Raw genomic sequence first — 23,958 nt, 5'->3', positions numbered from 1 at the left:
GTTTCACAAATTTTAAGTGCCTTGAGAGCTGCTTCACACAGAAGAGGAGCTCAATGAACACTTGAATGAATGAAGGCAATAAAGCCCTTCCGAGACTCGTCAGTTAAACTCCAGGAAGAGTGTCTTTTGGAAATACAATAATACTATTATTATTAATAACTTTTCTGTAGTACCTATTTTCAGCAGGATAGGGAGATGAGGTGATTTACAGCCCCTGTCCACTATTACAAACACTGATGCTCTTCTAGGAAGAGCCAGAAGGGCAGCATCTCAGGCTGGCACCAAGTATTACCTGGGTAACAACATCACATGGTTCTGCCAATGCTACATTTCTGTTCCTCTGTTTAATATCATTCCCTGGTGATAAAATAAGCTACAAGTATAAATTAACTACAATTGGTTAAAGATATGGTGACTGCTTTAATATTTCTTGTAAGGGCTGCCTTAATTGAAACAGAAAACATAATAACCATGTTTTCAGCCAAACTAAATTCCTGCTTAACTCATGGTTCATTGTTGTTACCCAGTTCTAGGACTTAGGACCACAGTGGTAAGACATTTAAGAGAACACAAAGATGAACGTGCTTACTTGTGAGGGGCCCAGGCAGCCTCTACCACTACCCACGGTTATGTGGGGAGTTCAACTGACAGAGAAAGGACTATATGGCTTGACTCCCAAATCAGTGCTCTTTTCCCTCCGCCCATTTATACCAACAGTAAAAGTTGTTTGCCAGACTGGATTAAGAAAATGTGGCACATATACACCATGTGTATACTATCTGTATACTATGCAGCCATAAAAAAGGATGAGTTAATGTCCTTTGCAGGGACATGGATGCAGCTGGAAACCATCATTCTCAGCAAACTATCGCAAGAATGGAAAACCAAACACTGCATGTTCTCACTCATAGGTGGGAATTGAACAATGAGAACACTTGGACACAGAAAGGGGAACACCACACACTGGGGCCTGTCGTGGGGTGGAGGGAGGGGGGAGGGATAGCATTAGGAGATATACCCAATATAAATGACAAGTTAATGGGTGCAGCACACCAACATGGCACATGTATACATATGTAACAAACCTGCACGTTGTGCGCATGTACCCTAGAACACAAAGTCTAATTAAAAACAAGAAAACTTACTAAAACTGTAAAAAAAAAAAAAAAGTTGTCAGTATATATGAGTCATAAAGTGATGTGCATATGCTGTAGAATATTCCAAATACATATAAAAATTCATGGCTTAAAATACCTACATTAAATAAAAAATATTATTTTGCATTAATGGTTATTTCTTATTGAGAATCAAAACAGTAGCTATAGCAGTATATAGAAATCTCTATGGTCCCTACATGACAAGGCAAAAGCAATAGAACATGAAATAAAGGGAAGATAAGATGTAATCAGAATTTGAAAGGGAAAGTTGAGGCAACTAACTTGCAGTGAGAGTAAGAAAGGAGGAAGGAAGTGTCAATAAGACAAATGTCAGAATGTGAACGTATATTATCAGTGCAACAAATCTAAGTGTAAGGTTCAATTCCAACATGTTTGTCATAGACAGAAGAGGATTTACCACGAAGCTGATGAAGCTTCGGCTTCATGGCCCTCACTTTGGTCAGCACTATCTAAGGTCCTGGGAGAAGCTCTAGCAATACAGCCTGATGGCCATGTTTTATAACACTTGCAGTTGGTTAAGATTGTGGAAATACATTTATCTTGGGTTAGTGTGATACAGTTATGTGGTTTACTTTCCATTTTGTAGTCTAGTCATGTCGTTCTCACTAGAAAAACAGCTTCCAGGAACTCCTATGCCCACTGTGCTGATGCATCCAGCATCATGACTCAAGGATAATGATGATACACTATTTAATGAGTGACGTCAATTCAGAGAGCAGCTAAGATTAGTCGCTGCACAAGGGAAGTTGAAATGCCCTGAAATATAAATAAGAGAGAGGTTTTCCAATTCTATAACGATTCTAAAAATCTAAATGACATGATCAGTAAGGAGTTGCAAAGGCAAATATTAAGCATCAACTCTGATCTAACAAGCTAGAGGCAGAATACCCTTTCTATTATTTCCAGAAAATATTACAAAATTGTTGTCATAGGAAAAGGCGATTTAAGAGTACACGGCCGGCCGGGCGTGGCGGCTCACGCCTGTAATCCCAGCACTTTGGGAGGCTGAGGCTGGTGGATCATGAGGTCAAGAAATCAAGACCATCCTGGCCAACATGGTGAAACGCCGTCTCAACTAAAAATACAAAAATTAGCCAGGCATGGTGGCCCGCACCTGTAGTCCCAGTTACTCAGGAGGCTGAGGCAGGAGAATCGCTCAAACCCGGGAGGCAGATGCAGTGAGCCGAGAGTGTACCACTGTACCCCAGCCTGGCAACAGAGCGAGACTCCGTCTTAAAAAAAAAAAAAAAAAGATATAAGGAAAAAAGTACTATAGAACATTTCAGGCAGTTAACAGGCAGTTAACAAAAATGTTATATTTCTTGATTTTTGAACAATTTGTAATTTGTTTTTACTTCTTTTTGCATTCTAAATAAATTTTCACATTTGTACCTAATTTGGAATGTGCAATTTTGTATTTTTTTCCTTAGAGAGAGACCCTAACCCTCACTCAAGTTGTTTAAGCTTCAAAGGTGGACCTACACAACTCAGACCCACTCTGTACAGAGCTTGTACTGCGCTACATTCCTACATTTCAAAACTGTCTTAAATCACGGGTCCCAGAGCAAGGTAATCCAGACTACAAAGTTCATTTTCCATTTTGCTTAGCATGGCACAATCAAATGTATTTAATGACAGGACAAGAATAAAGACAGAATAAGAATTTGAAATTTTTGAAATTCTTTTCTTCTCTTAAGGCAGGTTTGACTCAATTAAAGTATTTATATATGGAAGTGAATCACAGTACAACTAGATCAGGATTGATGAAATGACTTTTAAGCAATGTTTACACACACAAAAATGCCATTTTTTTAAAGGCAGGGTCTTGCTCTGTTGCCCAGGCTGGAGTGCAGTGGTGTGATCACAGCTCACTGCAGGCTCAACCTCCGGCGTTCAAGGCATCCTCTCGCATCAGCCTCTCAAGTAGCTGGGATTACAGGCAACCGCCAGCATACCTGGCTAATTTTTTTGCATTTTTTGTAGAGACAGGGTTTCACCATGTTGCCCAGGCTGGTCTCAAACTCCTGGGCTCAAATGATCCACCTGCCTTGGCCTCTCAAAGTGCTGGGATTACAGGTGTGAGCCACCACACCTGACCTGCCATTCATTTTTGACTGTGTTGTCAAAATGAAACCTACATTGACCCTCATAAACCTCATTAAACCTCAGGGACTCAGAAACCGGAGAGAACCTGTAACTTCCAAGTCTTGCTAACCGGAATGTTTCTGTGCTATGCCGGCCTGGAGAATCCTAAAGAGCTTTTAGAGTTTATAATCTCAAGAATACACAAGCACATGAACCTGCAGCAATTATGTACTAATCAAATGCAATCCACATTAAGTACATAAAAATTCTGCTCATTGTGCAGTAGCCTATTTACTATAATATACACGTAATATATAAAGAGCCAGGAAATTTCCAAAATTCACAAATAAACTTTGTTTTCTCTTTCCATCCCTCTTCAGTAGTTGACATAATAACAAACAATATAAAGAATAGCTTGATTTGATATAAAATCAAAGCCACTTGAAAATACAAGTATTAGTAACTCCTAATGAAAATTAAAGAGTTACTTCCTTCCTTGGAATAATAGCCATATAGGTCCATAATCCCTTGAAGTTAAATGAATTCTATAATTCAAATAACTTAATTAACTTATAGATTTCAAAAAGGCAATATGGTGCATATGCCATGCCTAGAGCAGCACTCTATATTCCAACACATTAATACTTCTACAGTGAAATGCATGATAATTCATATAAGTAACAGAAATAATGATCATAAATAGCTTTAAATCCTTTCAACACAGGTCTTGCTGCCAAATGAATTCAGGTCATGTCAAACTTTGCCATCACATACATTTTTTAAAAACTGGCTTGTGATATTTCCATATTTTTTGTAATATGAAATTACAGATTAGGGATTGTGAGCCTGTATCTTCAAGAATTACATCTATTTTGTTTTACTTTTATAGAAGGATCAATCAATTGGTGTTTAGTCTCTCAAGGCCTGGTTAGTTTTGGGTAGTTTTTTTTTTATTTGGTTATATCATTCCCCACCAATCCCAGGACTTTTCAAACTAAATCACAGTAGAATGCAATAGAAGAACTACTGTTATCTTGGGGATTGGTAATGGTTGCTGGGAGCAGCCTCTTTCCCCAAAGCTCTGCCTTAAAAATGAGCTGCCTTTTCAAATGCAGCACAGAGCCACAGAAGGAGAGAACTGATCTCACAGAATTTATAGATGGGGAAAATCACTGCCAGAAATCATGCCTCTAGATAGCACAGTGGGACCCATAAATACTGAAGGCTTGAGGAGTGTCTGGACAGAACTCTGTTGAGGATTCCTGCAGCGCGAGTGCTGCCACTGCCATTACTCAAAACTCAGACCTCAGAGACAAGCACAGCTCTAGGAGCTGCATGTAAACAACAGCATTTGATATAGAAAGATCATAAAGTTATAGAATGGATGCAATCTGGCTACTCAGAACTCCTGCCACAAACTAGAACAACTCTTAGCAGGATCAGCACATCCTTTCATCTTTTCTAGATAGATAAAAGGAGAACGGGACCATTAACTGGAGGTTGCAGTGAGTGGAAAGAGAAAGAGATGAATGGGCAAACTTTAGGGAGCTTTTACACAGCTAGAAACTGTTACTCTCAGGGAATATTACATGTTACTGTAGGCTAGGGCATTCAAGAAAGACTTGCCTCATTCTACATTGAAATGTGAAAAATGTGATGAGCAACATAAGCAGTTCTGGCATTTACCCTTTTTTTTGAAGCTAAGGGTGAATTTTGAGGTATTATTCACCAGGCAGAAAATACACTTACTCTACCCCCCCGCCCCACAAAATTAAGAAACACAATAAAAGCTTCTTTGCTACTTTGCAATTCTTTTTCAAATAACTCTGCCCCAAATAAGACCATTATTACCCAGATTATCAATAGTTTGATAGTTCTATGAACAGCACTGCAGAAAAATGATTATATCATACTTAGATTTTAATTTCATTCTTTACCATCTGCCAGAAAATCTCGAAAAATATTAGCTCTCTTGGCCCATGGTATCAAAATATTCTGCTCTTAAGTAGAGCAACATCTTGATGACATGGCAAGTCTAGGAGTACTAACTCATGAACAGTATCTAAAATATGACTCCCAGTTTTAAGCATATAATGCTGTTATTTCCAGGATGGCTGGTTTAATATATAGATTATATATATATTTTAGTTTTCATTTAGTTTTCATTCTGTTTTATTCTTCTTCTAGTACAAAAACCTACACTATATAACATTTTATATATCTGAGCATTTTGTTTGATAATATGACTATCTATATAAATTTGTTCCAATAATTTTTAAATTTTATAAAAATATGTGTTTATTTTCTAGCAGCTAGTTTTTTGCTTGATAATATTCAAAGCAAATTGTTTTTATTACTCTTATTACCTTACCGTACATCATATATCCACAGGGTACTTTGGAAAACAGAGTTCAAGGCAGGAGGGAAAATCTACTGGAAAGATGAGAATTTGGTTCTAAGTGTGCTATTTTACCAATTCTCTGATCACAGGTAAAATAAATGCATGAGAAACGGCTACACAGGGAATGCGGTTGAGTCAATGATCTGCCTGGTTGGTATGCACTCAGCTGCTGTCCCCCATGTCTGACAGTGTGTGCACATCCCACCATGCAGAGCAGCTTCTGGCTCTCATGAAATACAGGCTCGATTTGCCTTGCCTATGCCTGCACGTAGAGGCAACTCACGCTTTGTTGAAGTCCAGGGGCCTTAGCCAAAAGGGCAGCAGTTTGATTCATGGGTAAGAAGCAGGGCAGGAAAAAATGGTTACTGTATCGGATAATGCTTTGTGGCAGCCCAGGCGGGAAGTGTCCTGGGGCTTCTCATTCCCAAATGACAGGGATGACAATTGTGACTGAAAGAAGCCCACAGATATTACTTTAATTAAGAATAGTTCCATTCTGCATGAACAGAAATCCTCTCATTACTCTTGGATCTGTCAAGAACTGTTCTTGATAGAGCAAACAAATTTAATTTTGGTAAATTATGATCATCAAAATTAAGATAATTATTTTATGAATAGAAATTATAAATTTAAAGAAATGAATGTCCAAAGTTTTTGGTCAGCCCAAATTATCAATTAATTTGGGCTAGGGAATTTGGATAGGGAAGTCTAGAGTTTATGTCTATACCTCTGTTTTGCCCACCAAAAATACCCACGGGGGAATTCAGCATTTATTAACTGAGAAAACATATTTCAAGGACAATGTTGTATGAGGGAACATTACATGCAAGCAAAATTTTCATTCTAAGCATCTAAAAACTGATAATAAGGATTAAGAGAGGTCAAATAAAGTAGAAGAATAAAATCAATAAAAATCTTCAAAAATATTCTATACTTGAACTAAAAACATGCTTCCTTTATACTTGAAAGTCTTTTATTCATAAAATATAGAAAAAGAATCAGGTTTGAAAAGCAATTGTCTTCCACTTTCTGTTTTATATTTATGTTTAAAATGAGGCTACTAGTAATAATCTCTGTTTTGACTATCAGACTTACAAACCTTTCTTTCTGGCTAAATGTGACAGTGCGTGATTTATTGTACTTAATATTTTGTCCCTTAGTCACTTTCCTGGCTGAATTTCCCAAACCTCATTAGGGGACTTCTTCCAGTTCATGGCAGATGGACAATGACCACAGGATATAAAATGAACAGCTGTCCTCCTCCCTGCTTGTGCTTTTCTCCCTTCCAGTCCTATCCCTCTTCCCTCACTTCCAAAATATTTATATTTCTTCATTATCACTGGTACTCCTACCATAATGGAGAGAGGGATCCATTCTCTCCCAGTTTATGGAATGCCAAGCCACGTTCCAACCACTTCCAAGTGCCCAACCCCTGCAAGTTTTCTCCCAGGCCCACAGTAGAGAACTCTTGCCATGTTGCATGAAACACAAGGAAGAGAAATGTGTCTGGCGTTGCCAGGTTCCCTGCCAGGCCATCCTCCTTTCCCCAGGGCCCATGTAAACTACGCCCGGATGCTCATGCCTGGCCCATTTTCTAGGAGGACTAATCCCCACCCTGGGCAGCAAGTGGTAAGTATCTCCTCTCCTCCACTCATGGCAATCTGGAGACAGCATTAGTATCATTGTTGTTGTCTGGCTCTGACCTTGGTACCCACTTCTTAGCAGGACTCCTGCGTCTTGTTCTTCCTACAGGGTGCCATTTCCCTAACCTACACTGTGACGCCTGACCCTCTGGTGGTACCATACCTGCTCTTGTCAATCTCTTTCCCAAATAATGAAGTCCTCCCTCCAGCCCTCCCTCTTTCCTGGACTTTCCAACAAATCATACTGTCATTCTCCTCTGTAGTCTGCGTCTGTTAATCAGCAATATTTACTGCCATACTTGTTTTCTTCTCCCACGTGGACTCTCCCCCTACCCCCTCCCCTCTATTTGATAATAAACTTCTCAAAGATTGGGGCAGCGTCTTAGGCTTTGCTTTCTCTACAGTGAACATAAGCACATTATGATACATATAATAAACATTCTAAAGATCCTAAAGATCTTCTCTTTGACAGATGAGTCCCTGGTTAATTGACAAGAAACTGGAAACTGCAGGCTCAGACTAAATTCTAACAATGCCCATGGATTTCATTTAGCATACTCCCTTGCTTCAGAAGTCAAGAATGAGGATAGTATTCAGCACCAAGGTGGAACAGTACAAAATCCCTAAAGTAACCTAGGAATTCAATTTAGTTACATTTTTTTTTTTAGTTCTAGGTGTGAGCCAAATTCTGTCCTACATACAGAAAGGGACGCTTGTACGTTCCTTAGCCCTCAAGGAATATTTAAGTTAGAAAAGGTGAAAGTGAATGTGCAGAAATGGTCAGTGTATCTATCAAAGCAGAGTGAAGTACTCGTCATAAAATAAATTCAGAGGAGGTGGGGTTTCAAAGATATCAGGCTGGGGCAACAGGATGAGTTTTCATGGAGGAGTGGTGTTTGAGAGACCATTTGGTCTACATCAATAATGAATTTCTTCTCATCCTGTAGTTCACTGCTGTATTTCTTCTACTAGAACAGTCCCCTCAAAATGTTAACAGCACAGATTTATGAATGAATCACTGACATTTATTTTTCTAAGCCTCATCAGATGAGTGACAAATTGAATATCTCAAAAGAGAAAGGGGATAATACTTACGTCAAATTGTGTATTTTAATTCATATAAAAATATTTAATTATCAGTTCTAATAACTAAATAACACTTATAATTAATCTCAACAATCTTTGCCAGAACTTTGGGCTTAGTGGTATTTTGCAGGATTTCAGAATATTCTCTTTTATTACTTAAGCTAGGGCTTAAGAGTTTGGGGTGAGGTGGATTTGAAATATATATATTTATAAATACTATATATAAATATATGTTATATATTTAAATATATTTCATTTAAACTCATTTTTAAAAATAAGCATTTCCTAAAAAGGTCACCTCTGGGATGACAAAGCAGGATACCCTGCATCATAATCAGTTTCACTCCTTTACTTACCAAATTTTAGTTAACATAGAGGTATTCCATATATAAATATTTCATTTTTTGTTTTAATATAGATATTTGAAGATCTGGAAATCAAATCTTAAATCTTAGTTGAATATATTTTATATTCAATAATCTTACCCTTAAATAAAACATGTATTTAACCTTATAAAACATATGTATGATTTTTGCCATTAAAATTTTCTAACGTTTTATTTATTTTTGTTTTGGGCTCAGGTCACCAAAGATTTTGTTAGTCTCATACTTAGAAGCGTCCATGTTTCAGAAGAGGTGTTCACTATTTCATAATAAGTTCCCCAAGGTCTTACTCACCAGGGAGAGTGATTCTTGAAAAAAAAATGAGAATCTAATTTTACATATATTTCAGTAAGTTCGTGGAGGAAATGAGCAATAATTCATACCAAGATATGGAGGAATCGATTTCTCCTCCTCTTGAATTACCTGTTCTAAAAGAGTTGAGAGAGAATTTCTCTACTGAATCAAGTTCTGAGTAATTAAGATGTTTATGAATTAGGCTCAAGGGAAAAATCAACTGCTTTTCTAATGCTAAGTGAAATATAATACCTTTTACAAGTGACATTTTATCCTTTACATCTATTAAAGAAAAAATAATACCAGATCTCTTTTCTTTCACAAAGCAATATTCCAATTCAGCTAAGAGTATTTTCAGCTTTTGTAATTTCCAGTTTTTATTTTTCAAAATACGCTCGTGTAAACAGAGTGGCTCTCATTCATCTCTGAGACTCCGTAGCACGTACAGTACAGAAGGAGAATAATTCAGGCCTAAGAACATTTGTACATCTTAATACGTAAATACAAAGCATTTATGATTTAATGACTTCCTTCTGCCTTGAAATGATAAAAACAAAAACAAAGCAGCAAAATAAATAAATAAATAAATAAATAATTAAACACACATACGAAAATAAAACCCGAATGTTTAGGACATCCATGAGTAAAACTCAAGAGAAAAGGTACTAATCCTATAAATCATGAACAAATAACAGATTCTAGTTAGCTCAGTAATTACGTACTGATAAACACAAGCATATATATTTCTGTCTACTTGTTTCACTTAAAGCATAGTTGACTGGTGATTCTCAGTTTCTTTCTGGGTAATCTTTACCATTGACTGTGGTCCTTAGATCATCTCCCCCAAACCCGCTTTTGGCATGAAATGTCTGCACCACATCAATTTAACACTTGGTAACATACTATTATAGATGTCTTTGTAATGGTTACTTGTTACTCAGGCAGAAAATATTTATGAGCATCTATTTATTATAAGTCCCTGGGCTAGTGACTGAGGATACTGTGATGGACAGGATAGATTTGTCTGGCAAGCCAAACTATTTATTCTTCATGGTGTGTTTTTAAATGCTTTACCTTTATTCCTTGTTTGGCTAATGAATCCTATTAATCTGATATAAGAGGTAAGCTAAACTGAACAAGCATATTACTTGGTAAATTCTTTTAGAGTGACTCAATGTAGATCTCTATCCAGGAAATGACAAAGTCATCCCTAACACAATTACTCAAATAATTTTTCTGAAGAATTAATTTTATTCTATTTCTCTATTGCTCAAGACAGAAAGAGGTTCTTTTGCAGACCTCTATTAAATAGCTAAAGAACAACATTATTTTACTTTTAAAAGGTTAATTAAGTGAGTTTAAAACCTCCATTTAACATTTATCTCTCTATTAAATAAGTTGAAGCCCTGAGCTGATACAGATTAGTTTTCAGACAGATGCAACTTTATCTGACATTGCTCATAGCTACCAGGCCCAGTTCCTCTGCTCCAGGAGGGTACGCATGTTCCCCTCCAACGCCTTGCCTGTGTTCACTCTGCCTCATCACCTGAAAAACCTTTCTCTGTCCTTTCAAGTGACTCAGGTTGTTGACAGGGATTCTCCTTCCTAAGAAGCCTTCCTAAAGGACCTCATTAGGCACTGCCACCCTGGGGACCTATATACAAACCCACCCTGTTTACAACAATGCCACTTTCTAGAGATTTCATGCTCTGTATGTGCTCAGTGCCTTGTTAAATGTGTTCTGTTTTCTCACTTATTTTGTTTTCCCAGAGTTAAAGCCAGCTCAAGCAAATACTGAGCACACAACAAATACTCAGTGAAATTTTGTTAAGTGAATGATGGACACGAAGTACTACCGGCATTTCCTTTGGACCCTCATCCCTGCCTGAGAAAGCAGAGTTTGGAGGCATTTGTAGGATAACATTTTCCAAGGGTGTTATCTCAAATTTTTCTTCCTATCCCAGAGGATATCTAAAGGAAGCGGATAAATGCCCCTAAGGCGACAACTATAAATTCCACAAGTTGAATCTAACGAATCAAGTGAGAATGGTAGCAAATCTATGCCTCAGCACAGAAATGGATACAAGACCTTTCATTGGAATGGAAAAATGAAGAGTTCTTCTAAGAATATTTTAGGACACTTTCCAAGATGATTTAGCTATGGATAACATGATAAACTTCATCTCGCAGAAATGCATTTTCAGGATTCTTTAACTTTTAAAATCATTTGGTTAAGACAGCCTTGCATTTATGTATATATATGTATGAATGTGTATATGTGTATATATACACGTACATAATCTATATATACACACATAATAAATATACATTATATAAACATCAGATATACACATGTATGTATACATATATAATGTAATATATGTATATATTGTATATACCGTGTGTGTGTATGTGTGTATTTGAAAGAACTGAGAGAGCATTGCTGCTAAACATTGGCATGATGGAATTTATTTGAGACACCCCTTAATAATTCAAGCAGTTTTTGTATAAGGAACTTGGAAGTCTTTTGGATAACATTTGTTATGCAACTGAAAATGTTTACAAGAGCAATATGAAAGTATCAACACAATAATTTCTCCAATTGTGGATATATGCTCAATTATGAACATAATCGACCACTCAGGTCATAAATAATAATGGAATTCCCTAGAAAACTGCTTGAATCATTGTGTTACTCAGTGAACATTTAACATTTAATATCCTAAAGTACTTCCTAAGGAGTGAACTAAAACTAACTGAACATATGTAACCATATTATTAGTATAGATTTGGAGAATTCCATAGTACACAAGGAAATGTAAATGTTGAATTGTTAACATATAGGTTTTTAATAACATAATCTTAATATAATTTTTCAACTGAGTATAAATAAAATGGCTATTATGGTTGCTATTGGATTGGTTGGATTCATTTTAATTTCTATTTTGGTGTCTGATTACTATGGATACACACAATTACGGCATTTCTAGAATTTGTGAGTGTTCCTCAATCTGGCTCTCATATCACTCAAGTAAACAGAATGATGTCACACCCTCATACCTCATAAACATCCATATAAATAAATGATAATGAGATACACAAAAACATTTCTGGAAAGTTCTGCCCGTTATACTGTATTCACCACATACCACCATACACCATACAACAGATGGTTTGCTACATTGTTTCTTTGCCATCCTAACTCTTCTTGGTTTCCCACAATTTTTTACTCTCAAAATGTAGTAAGTAAATTCACCAATGAAGTTTATAAACAATAAATTACAATTTCTTTTACTAAATATGTTCCATTTCATTCCTAGGATATGTTAAAATTTCACTTTTGATTCTAAAACAGCCACCTGAAAAGATTTATAAATGTATTTTTAGTTATAAACTTGAGATCTCTTTTTCTCATTTCCTTCCTCCCTCTTTCCTTCCTCCTTCCACCCTTCCTTCATTTTCTCCTTACTCTCTCTCTCTCTCATTCCCCAATTCTGTTACTCTTCCAGTCTTCCAGCGGGATTCAAGTCCGTGCTTTAAATAACATACGTTGGCCTGACGGGCTACAGTCTTCTGGCTTGTGGGAAGACCAAGGGTTCTTGCTAAGTCCCATGTTTGTGTCTAGTCCTGAGACCTTGGCCCTGGTGCTTGCTCTGGGTTTTGAGTCTTAGGTAATAAACCCGTCATTCTCTGATTACCTCCTCTTCTTGGTACTTTTTCATCAACTCTATTGTAATTGGTACAAATGAAAGGCAAGGAAATAGAGAATCTATGCCATATTACCAGTATACTATTCACCAAAATGCAATTTTTCCCCTTTAATAAAGGATAATTTAATCAGTATAGGAGCTCTCCTCCCTTGAATAAAGTATGAATAATATTAGAATTAGGAGACATGTATTTTAAAATTGATTTTCGTGTTCTTTAATTGCTTAAAGACAATATCTGAAACTACTGTTCATTTCTTTAACAAAAAGAACAAGTACTCAGAATACTGATACATTATTAACCATTATTCAGCATATTTTTATATATTAACAGCATAATGAATCTAAACACATTTATTCTGATTAAGAGGCTCTAAGTTGCCTGTCATGCTACAGTTAAAAAAATGATTTTTGTAGCACCACAACTCTTTAAAAATAAAATATTCTTTTGATTATAAAAACATTATGTGTTTGCTACAGAAGAGTTAGGATACACTCGTTAATAAGTCAAAGAAAACTCTTTCATCAAAAAACTATTATTTTTGTTTTTCCTAACACTTAGCTTATGATCATACATGGACTTCTGAACTGCCTGTAAATTGTTGTAGGTAATACTGTCAACTGGAGAAGAACACCCAAAATGCAACCAGGTGATTTCACATAGTACCTGCTACACAGGCTGAAACAAGGCACTCTGATGAAAAAGTGACAAATACATGACTTAAAGAAAACTGTTCTTCAGCACAATCAACCACAGTGGGCTCCTGGCTGTAGAACACTGACTTGCAATTTGGAATAGAAGGCTCCTGAGGGAAACAGTCCTTTCGCTAATGGCGAACCTTCTAAGATATGGAAGCGACTGGAGGATGCTGTTCTCAGCATGGCTGCTGGACATCTGCAATTCTCATGCCACAGGGAACGACCAGGAGGGGGTTTTGCTCTTATGGGACCTAGCCCCATTAAAACACAGCATCTTTCTTCCCCTAGAACATTTCCTTTGTAAATGTATACCAGTTATTTATAAATACATACCCTTGAAAAATAAAATGGAAGGTAATAGAATAGACAGCAAAACTGCAAACACTCGATCAAAAGGCACCCTATTTTACTGAATACTTTGGGTAGGAACTTTTAGCGCTAAAACAAAAGCACTTAAAAGAAACACTGCCAGACACAGTCATTATTTTCATTATCTATGTTTGAATTTAACATAGATTATTCATGCCAAACATGAAGCCTTAATTGGTTTCTTTTGGTTACCAGTAATTATCTCTCTCACTACCAGTTAGCCAGAGCTCAGGAAATAGAACATATTTCAATCTTAATCTGAGCAAAACACAACCAGGAAGGTAATCCTGCTGTAATAGAATAAGCCAATGTATGCAAAATACATATGTAAATCATCTTAAGATTTATTGAATTATCTGCAGTATTTTTAATGCCACTCCCTGCTGGAGAGAAGTGAGAACAGAATGTAACATTTAAAAATATTTATTTCACTTTAAAAATGTTGTAGATTATTTACTGCAAAACTAAGACTTACTATTCTCTAAATCTGAAAGCATCTGGCATTATAATCCTGATTGCACACCATGTTTAAAGCAAACGTTTCCAAGTTAAATCATTATAACTGCTAAAAACACTTACCAATGGAAAATTGGAGGACAGAAGCTGTTGTTGTATTAAGGCCTGTGGTAATCTAGGGAAAAAGAATATATAAAAATAAGACAAGATAGGAGAAAGAAGAGAAAGATGCTGGGAGGGGTACAGGGAGGGGAAGAGTTAAAAAAGAGGAAAGAGGAAATCCATTAACAGAAGTTGCATTTATCCAGTTGTTAGTTCATTTTATCAGTGTGTCCACACACAGATCTGTTTCTTGTTCCCCTGTGGGGAATAAATAAGTGAAATTCTGACTTGGGAATGGATAGCATATTTCTCAATGTCCTTTCATAAACTGTTTTTAGTGGAATCCAGCAGGTTATCTTGTGAAGGCATTTAACAAGGCTCCTCTCCACTCATTCCACCATCTCCCCTCCATCCTACCATATCAACAGATCTGTGACCCAAAGAGAATGTAGCAAAAGGCTACCAAACAAAAATTGGGAGATAAATTAAGAACAAATAAGCAGAATAAAATTATTTTGAAAAAGAAATAGAACTACAATAGCTAAAGGTCATAGGCTTTCTTTGTGGAGGGGTGTGATAAAATGGTCTAAAATTGATTGTAATAATGGTTCCATAACTTTGTAAATAAACCAGAAGCCTTGAACTGAACACTTTAAAAATGTAGAATCTGTGGATTATTTCTCAATAAAACTGTTACCCAAAAAATGAAGAAAAGAAATATAATTATGGACCTAGAAATAGTCTTCAGATAAGTTTCTGCTACTTTTCCTTAGTTTCACGAAGAAGCATGCTTAAGCAAAATTTCCCCCTTCTGAAAGAAGAATGGTGCTTCTTTAATTTTAACATTGTTTTTATCCTTTAACTTTTTTTTTATCTGACCCTTTCATGGGTCAGAGCAGTAACTTTGACACATACTAGCTCAAATGAGACGAGAATTAAGGTTCTCATTTTGCTGGGTTCTGAAACTCTGTACACTACAATATTGGACATTTCAATGACTCCGCCCTATGCAATAGAAAGCAGATAACTCTTCACTGTGGCAGAGGCAGTAGGTTGTCTTACTTTTGCTTCTTTTTTTGTTGTTGTTTTGTTTTTTTTGAGACAGAGTCTCTGTTGTACTTGGCTTCTTATATGTCTTAATAACATCTTTAGACATATCCCTGCACTTTGTTACCCCTTATAGGATAGAGTCCACAATCGCAGAAGGGTCAAGTGCTATACAATTCATGAACAGCCGTAGGAAATGAGCGAGCAAGCCTCTTGCTCTGTTGGAATTCCATTGAGATGTGAACATTAAAAGATCGGATGCATGTGAATATCAAAATATCTATATCATGACTTGGAGAGGTGACTGAATGTGTGCTTTAAATATATGGTTATAAAGCTACTGCTAGTGCATTAAATGTACTGAAGAGTCTTACTTATCCTGATGGTGTAATAAATGATGCTTGTGTCACCTACTTGATCAAGTTCCACAGCCGTGACCTCTGCTAGCGAACAGCAAGTTGTGTGAAATATCGCCAAATTTCAAATTATGTGTGCTAACTGAGGGTGAACCTAGACTTTTGATTAGTCACTGATTCTAATTTTTTTCACCACAGAAGCTTAGGACTGGTTGATTAATTTCTTTACCTTTACCCATTTATTTTATTAGTAAAATATCAGCTACAAGAAAGAACAGGAGAGATGAGGGAAAGAAAAAAGAAGCACTGCCTATGAAATCTATTCTGAAATCTATTCACCTATATTTATACTTGAGTATTATAAATACAAATTATACCTGTATTTATAATTAGGTATTACAAATTATTAATCTTGAGTTCAAATGTGAGTTATTAAGCCTTTATATTTGACATTCTGAAACAAAAGGTGCCTTTAAAGAGCTTTTGGTAAATAATATGGTTAACTATGACTGTCTGAGACATAACTTTTTTCTTACCAAATCTCTCTTAAATTATTAAATACACTCAAAACTACAGGAAATTAGTATGATAACTAAATGAATCAGAAGAAATCACTGTAGGCCAAAGCTGTTCGTTCTGCACTTTTTCTCTAAAATTTTTTATTGGGTTTGATACTGTTTTAGTCCAAACACACCCTTGTAATTAAAATGCATTTCCAAATATGTGAGAATAATTCAGTAAATAGGCCTGGCCTGGAGGCTCATGTCTGTAATCGCAGCGCTTTAGGAAGCCAAGGCAGTAGGATTGCTTGAGCCCAGGAGTTCAAGACAGCCTAGGCAACATAGGGAGACCTCATCTCTGCAAACAATTAAAAAAAATTAGCTGGGTGTGGTGGTGCATGCCTGTAGTCCCAGCTCCTTGGGAGGCTGAGGCAGGAGGCGGGAGGCTGAGGCGGGAGGCTGAGGCAGGAGTCTGAGGTGGGAGGATGAGGCCATAGGATCAGCTGAGCTCAGTAGGTTAGGGGTGCAGTGAGCCATGATGGCGCACCTGGACACCAGCCTGGGTGCCAGAGTGAAGCCCTGCCTTAAAACATAATAGTAATAATTTAGTAAATAATTTCTTTTTTTAAAATGGAGGGCTTCATAACTCATTTCATTTTAAATTCTGAGAGCATATTTTTCCTTTAAAGAAGTGAGTAAATGAATTCCTTTATACCTTTATTTTATGCTAACAAAATGAATAAAGTTCAGTGTCACCACCTGAAATACAGAGACTTCACTGGGTTAAATAAAACACAGTGAGGGGTGCATGGCACAGCAGTAAAAGGAACAAAAACTTGTGCTATGTCCAGGTAACTGGTGCTGCCACCTCTCACTGACTAACTTCTCCTGAAATGAAATGGCTTTTTAACTACATTCACAAAAATGGAGATCCTCTTTTTAGCATTTTAAAAGATAAAGCCTTAGCCTACTAAGGTTCTTTGCTTGTGGTTCTTTTTCTTACAACTTCAGTAAGAATGGGTTTTATGAACAATAAGAAGGAATATTGTTTAAAAAGTGATGTTTCGGGGCTGATAACTTTCATTAGTTCTCATGCACAACAATTTTGACTGGATTCAGTCATAAAGTACCATGCAAATGTTTGGATTTTAGTAAATATTGAATATAATGTTAACTGAAAATTGAATTCCTCACTTTTCATTTGATTGATCTGTCTTCTCTAAACACAACTTGGGTACAATATATATTTTTGCTTCGGGGACACCAATACAGTATAAAAATTATGAAAAATTAGAAGTTAGTATAAAATGTGGACATCATCTCCATCATTCTCAATCTGTTTTATTTCATTCCCTTTGAATCTCACCATACAAATTCATCTTAGGAAAATACTTACAATGGAAATATAAAAACTACATGCTTTCTTATTTCCCAGATGAAGATAATTATTTTGAATATTTTCCTTTTTAGTTGAAAGGCTAATCCCACATTAATTATAAAACACAATTCAAAATTAGCCCACTGAATATGTCAACTCTAATGCTAAATAAACAGGGATATAGTGAAACAATCAGGACTAAACATACAAAGGATTAAATAATACTTCAGTTTTATGCTATGAAAATATGAATTTTGGCATTATATTCTTAGATATTTTTATTTCCTATTCACCAGTGGCAACAAAAATAACTTGCCAAGCACTTCCAGGAATACTACTAAATGAGACACCTTCTAAAACAGGCATTTAGTCAAAGCTCAATTAACTACAGTAAAAAAATTAAATTTGGTAAGGTTTATAGATAATTAATTCTGTCATGGTATATTATCTAAAATGTACTAGCAAATCTATTTTTTCAAGGAAAACTTCACCACTAGACTCATACTTCTCTGCAGGAATATTATAGCACTTGTGAGGCTTGAATTATGAGCACCTATTATTTTAATTTGCATCCAATTAATTCTGTTTGTGTTGTAATTTCAAGTAAAAACTCCTTAATTCATCAATGCTCTGAAGCTTGTATCTTTAATAAATTAAATGTATCTGTTGGCATGAAAGGGGTATTTAAGCAGCATCAAATAGAACCATCTTACAACAATTAATTGGCTTTCACATTTTGATAACTAAATCTTCTTTTAATTGCCCATCTTGGCACCCCCCCGCAACAATTTACATTGGAAGTCAGTCTTTCTTTGAAAGTTAATGATTTTTAAACACAATTGTGACAGAAGGGTGAAAAATACAACCTATTACTAGAAGCCCTCTGAAAAGGAAGATATGGGAAATAAAAGAACAAGCATTAAAGCCAAGCTGCAAAGCAGAAAAGTAAAGCATAAGAGATAGTACAAGAAGAGTATTAGGCACAAAGGAATTGAGACAGGATATAACATAACAATTGCTTTTATATTGTTTTTCAAGAAGGTAAAATGAAAGTAGTCTTCATGCCAGAAAGAATTACCAAGTTCTTTTGTTGTTCAACAACAACAAAAAAGACTCATTAGCTGCATGCTGATGGCTAGTAGTTTCACTTCTTTCCTTTTTGAATGCTCATGTTTCATTTTACATACGATTTGGCAAGCAAAAGCTACTAATCAATCTAAACTAAAGGAAAATAATCTGCTTCTAAGTAATTTGACATGAATCAAAAATTTTTTAAAACTGGTTTATTCAGTGTGCTCTTTCACTTAAAGAAGAATCCATCAGGTTCTTCTGTGGCTATGAACCAAAGTTTTAAAATAACGTGATAAAACTGAACATCTAACAGTTTTGACTTGTAAGGAGAAAATAAGGACAATTTTAAGAGCATGGCTTTATAGGAGAACTTAGAAGGTCATAAACTGTTTATTATTTATATTATAGCAAATACTCATATTTTTAAAAAGCCATCTAATCATAGTGATGCTCCATATTTAATGAGATCCATTGATGCTGACAATTTTATTATTGAATTACTTATTTTTACATCTGAAAATAGGCCATAGAATCGCCCCTCCCAATTTTAAGATATTTGTAAAAGGACTCATAAATCATATTCGAATTTTCATCTGAACTTTAAGAGCACAAGAAAAACTTTTGTTGGCAAAAAGCTCAGTAAATACTATAATGGAATAATGTACATAAATAGCACATACTTACCAGTTCTCGTGGACCATATGGTTCACAGAAGGTGACAGCATTGCCATGCATAATCGCACCACACTGTTCTCCAGTCTCACAGTTGTTACATTCAACCCTGCAGGAACACAGAACACATTTCCAGTCTGAGAACTAAGTAGCACATGTGGTTTACTGCTCAGGTAAGAAGAGATGTAACAGTTATTGCTAGTCAGCTCAAATCACCATTTCGAGGAAAGTAGGGGTATTTTGTATTATAATAAGGTTAAGAAGACCTGAAACCAGAAAGACTTGAACATAAATCTCAATCCTTTCAGTTACTTACAGTGGTGGGCAAGTTACTTAACCTTCCAAAGTTTCAGTTCCCTCACCTGTAAACGAGGATAAAAATACTGACCTAAATCCCACATAGTTATTGTGAGGATGAAATGAGAGATCATATATAAAACTCAGAGTGCAGAACCAATGTCATAGCAGGCACTTAATGAAAGATGATATTATAATCAATAATTATATAATATATACATGCCCAATACAAGGACTTTGCAAGTATTAAAAATAAGCAGAGTAATATCTACTTACATAAAAACTTGTATCTCTGAAATTAAAAGGTGTTTTATGCATTTTAAACATTTTTCTTTGGAGTTATGGTTAATGTAAATGTTTAAAATGACTGTCCTCAGACAAATCTGCATGTATACATCCCACCATGCTAAAAACAATGAAATCAGATTGTATTTAATCCACGTATTAGTATGATATACACACAAATTCTAATTCAAGCAAATTTTGGATACTGAGCTATTATGCTAACTTTGCAAATAACGTAATTAGCTCCTATCTTTATTACTATAAAATGAAGTGGTTATTAAAATCTTAGGACAGGATCTTAAAAATGAATTTATTCATATCTCTATCTAGTAGAGATTGAATACACAAGGTATGTGTATTCTGGATTTGACCTTGTATATTTACAGTAACATTTACAATTTTCTGCATTGTGACATTTCAACCTATAATCATTACATTCCTAACATGTAGAAAGAAAGAGCTATGTTTCCCCTGTCCGAACCTCAAACCACATGAGAGCTGTATTTCATGCAGAAAGAACATTTTCAAAGACTTTCACATTCCAGGTGCCAAACATTGCAGAAAGGGCACTATGCCCTTTGTTTAGGAGATTATTGTATTATGCCCTTTCAGCCGTTTGTTAATTTTAGAGAAAAGGAGTAGAACACCCATCCAAATAGGAAGAAGACAAAAGTGTGAAAGGAGCCCATAAAGCCAGGAGGGAGAAACACTGCATGTCAAAACTTGGCAAAGAAATCAGAGTTCTTCCTCTATGTTTACCACATTGATTAAATGTTATTATTCTAATCTTTTGAGCCACGTTCCCACACAAAAGATCAACAGTGCCAAGTGTTTTTAACATATTTTAGAAAAAACATAAACAAATTTGATACAGAATTTGAAATGTTAGTATCTCATAGCATCACAATTCTTAGGAGATTCAAATCTTCCCTTGGTTACTGTGAAGCAAGACATTAGAAGAGACACAACAGTAGCTTCGTAAGGACAATAAACCTGTCTCTTGTTCATCATTTAGGGCATATTCCTTTTGAGAACATTGTATTCCTGAAATATTTGTTGAATGAATAAATGAATATAAGACAACTTCATAAATATAACCATTTTAAAGGTCTGAGGTCTAAATAACTTAGAACAGTGCCTGGCACATAGTAAGCATGATGTAAGTGTTAGCTATTATTATTGCTAAGAATTTCTCGTGGATTTCCACCATTTTCATCTACTCCAGAACCTTACATGAGGGTTTTTTTTTTCCATAGAGACTGTATTATGCGAATGACTTCTTACTACTTTTCTAATTCTTGTGATTGTGATAAAAGTACAGCAAAGTAGCACTAAATTTATAGTAGGCTTCTTACTTTAGTGAGAGATGAAGATTATTTGACCTCCAAGTCATTGTGAAATGGCTTAAGAGAAACATCAAGTTTGATGGAGGAAAAGGTAAAAGAATGTTCAAACCTCACAATAGCTATCTGCAATTTGTCTCCAGTGACTCTAAACTAAAAGCGTCATTGTTGATGTGAAATTTGAGGCCTGCTGCTTAAATTTCTATAGCAATTATTTTGTCTATAAATATTGCTCAGCAGTTTCCAAATCAACTATATATCAAGAAAATATCTATATATAATATATGTATTATAGGCCCCCTCCTTCCATAGTTTTGCTTAAACAGAATTCAGCTAGAAACTGGATAACTGTATAAAAGTAATGGCCTACAGCCTGGAATTAGAGAACCAGTACTTAGATGACAGATGTTTGATGTCTTTGGAGAATCACTTCTATGTAGTAGAATAGCAGGGGTTTTAAAAAAAACAATAAACACAAGAGAAAAGAAAACAGATACAGCTATTCTTCCCATTGAACTCAACAATCCTCTAGACCCTTCTCTTCTTCATTGTGCTTTATATCTCCACAAATTTGTAATAAATGGAAAAAGGCATTGGTAACCCTGCTGAAGAAACTAAAAGATTTATAATGATCAGATATTACCTACTGTGTGGCTGCTACCTCCAGAAACAATAGCTTCATCAACGACTGATGGGACAAATCTGTCAGATTTCTGCCAAGGTCTTTTAAATGTCCTTTACTTGAATTTCTCACAGTCTGACTGGGTTTGTCAACATAAATTATTTTAATTTACCCTGAATGTTCATCCCTCTAGGAGGTCAAATTCAACCCTCTCTTAGATGCCAATGGTGTTATTTATTCATTCATCATTTATTAATTCATTCTTGATTTTAACAAACTTAGGTTGAGGGCTCACAAGCACTGCACTAAGCTGTAGTGATACAAGGACAAAAGAAACACTTGTATTTTCTTCCAGGAGCTTACATTTCAAATGGAAAGGCAGAGAAGTAAACAAAGAGTTACAATAGAGGGTATCAATGCAATGATAGCTATTTATTGCATTCTATGACGTATCAGATACTCAAATGCCTCTTACTCTCTAAGACAGTTATCAGTGTCTTATTTTACTGAGGAGGAGATTTAGCTACAGAGAAGTTAGGCATTTGCTCAAGGTCACACAGTTGTGAAGTTGCAATTTGAACCTAGAGTTTGTAATCTGGACCTACAACTTGCTAACTCCAACAGCTGTGACACTTGTCATTGCTCTTCACTCATAACAGGAGCATACACTGGTTGCAATGGTACCTAATGCAGAGACTGGGGAAGTAAGAGAAAGCCTCCAAAGGAGATGGTCCCAGAACTGGTCCTGAATGAGAAATAGGAGTTACTCAAGCAAGGAAGAAAGATGAGTGTGTGATAGGACACATGGAATGCAGAAATTATGACACACAGCTGGACTGTTAGTTCAGTGGGTCAGTATGACTGGAACCACGTTGATCCATGCAGAAAGGCAGCAAAGGATGTGGCCAGAAAGTGGCAACCAGCTCACAAAGGTTTCATGCGCTGTTTACCATGTGACAGGTGCTGATAGAAGCTCTACAAATAATGCCTCAATTAATTGATACAAAATCCTCTCCTTCTATTTGTTATCTCCACTTAGACAAGGCTAGAACTGAGATTTAGAAATATTAAATTACTGTCCAAGGTTACACAGCTAGTCAATTGCAGAACTAATTATTTTGTTTCAAAAGTCATGTGGCAAATCCCTTTTAGAAAAATTACTATAGCAAGTTATGGACTGGAGGTAGACAAGACTGGGGGCTACCAATGTAACTCAAGTAAGATACAATGGTGCCTTGAAATAAGGTGGGATGGAGCAAAGTGGACACCCTCTACCGCTCTATAAAAACCTAATGTAAGCCACATTTGTCATTTTCTACTTCTAATGGCTGCATTAAAAAGAAACGAATTAATTTTAACAAAGTGTTTCATTTAACTCAATATATTCAAATTATATTTTCACATGTAAGTAATATAAAAATTATTAATTACAGTGTTTACATTTTTAAATACTGTCTTCAAATTGTGGGGTATATTCTATACTTACAGCACATCTCAATTCAGACTAGCCACATTGCAAGTGCTCCACAGCCATCCGTGACTAGCATCTACCATGTTGGACAACACAATTCTAGAGAATTAGAGGGCTTGGAAACTGCCTGCTTTCTGGTTACACTCAAAATTGGAGATGATCAGCTGAACTTTCAGAGAAAGGCGATTGGGACTGATAGGACAGTTTAGGATCTAGTTGAAATCATGGGAGTGCTTATCTTTAGGGGCCTGGGGATAAGGGAGGATATACAAAGTAAAAAGAGAAAAGGTCCAAGAATGAATTCCTGGGGAACAACCAGATTGCCCGTGGTCTGGTTTCTGGAAAGCTCTAACCATCATCATAATCCTTCAGTGTGTATCAATCCAAGTGTATCTCCATTTACTTCTCCATGATTATTGGTAGTGGGGTTCCTTTCTATGCATATTCTTAACTAATCTGTGCTGCCCATTAAGGTGATCTTCCTAATATTTTTTTCTACCAATAAAGTTAAGT

The 23,958-nt window shown here is 35.8% G+C and overlaps 1 protein-coding gene across 1 annotated transcript in view; it reads right to left on the bottom strand.

The window, feature by feature from the left end:
* The window catches only part of RELN (reelin), a 538,867-nt gene that overhangs the window by 255,864 nt on the left and 259,045 nt on the right, over positions 1–23,958 (bottom strand). Inside the window, exons 7-8 of the mRNA XM_011985112.1 lie at positions 19,440–19,536; positions 14,425–14,476 (exon numbers count right to left, since the gene is read on the bottom strand). Of these exons, the coding sequence (XP_011840502.1) occupies positions 14,425–14,476; positions 19,440–19,536 (149 nt within the window). The remainder of the gene's footprint in view (positions 1–14,424; positions 14,477–19,439; positions 19,537–23,958) is intronic.

Source organism: Mandrillus leucophaeus, unplaced genomic scaffold (genome assembly GCF_000951045.1).
Source record: "Mandrillus leucophaeus isolate KB7577 unplaced genomic scaffold, Mleu.le_1.0 Scaffold1068, whole genome shotgun sequence".
Classification (NCBI taxonomy): Eukaryota; Metazoa; Chordata; class Mammalia; order Primates; family Cercopithecidae; genus Mandrillus; species Mandrillus leucophaeus.
This window is presented reverse-complemented; position numbering and strand designations above follow the sequence as displayed.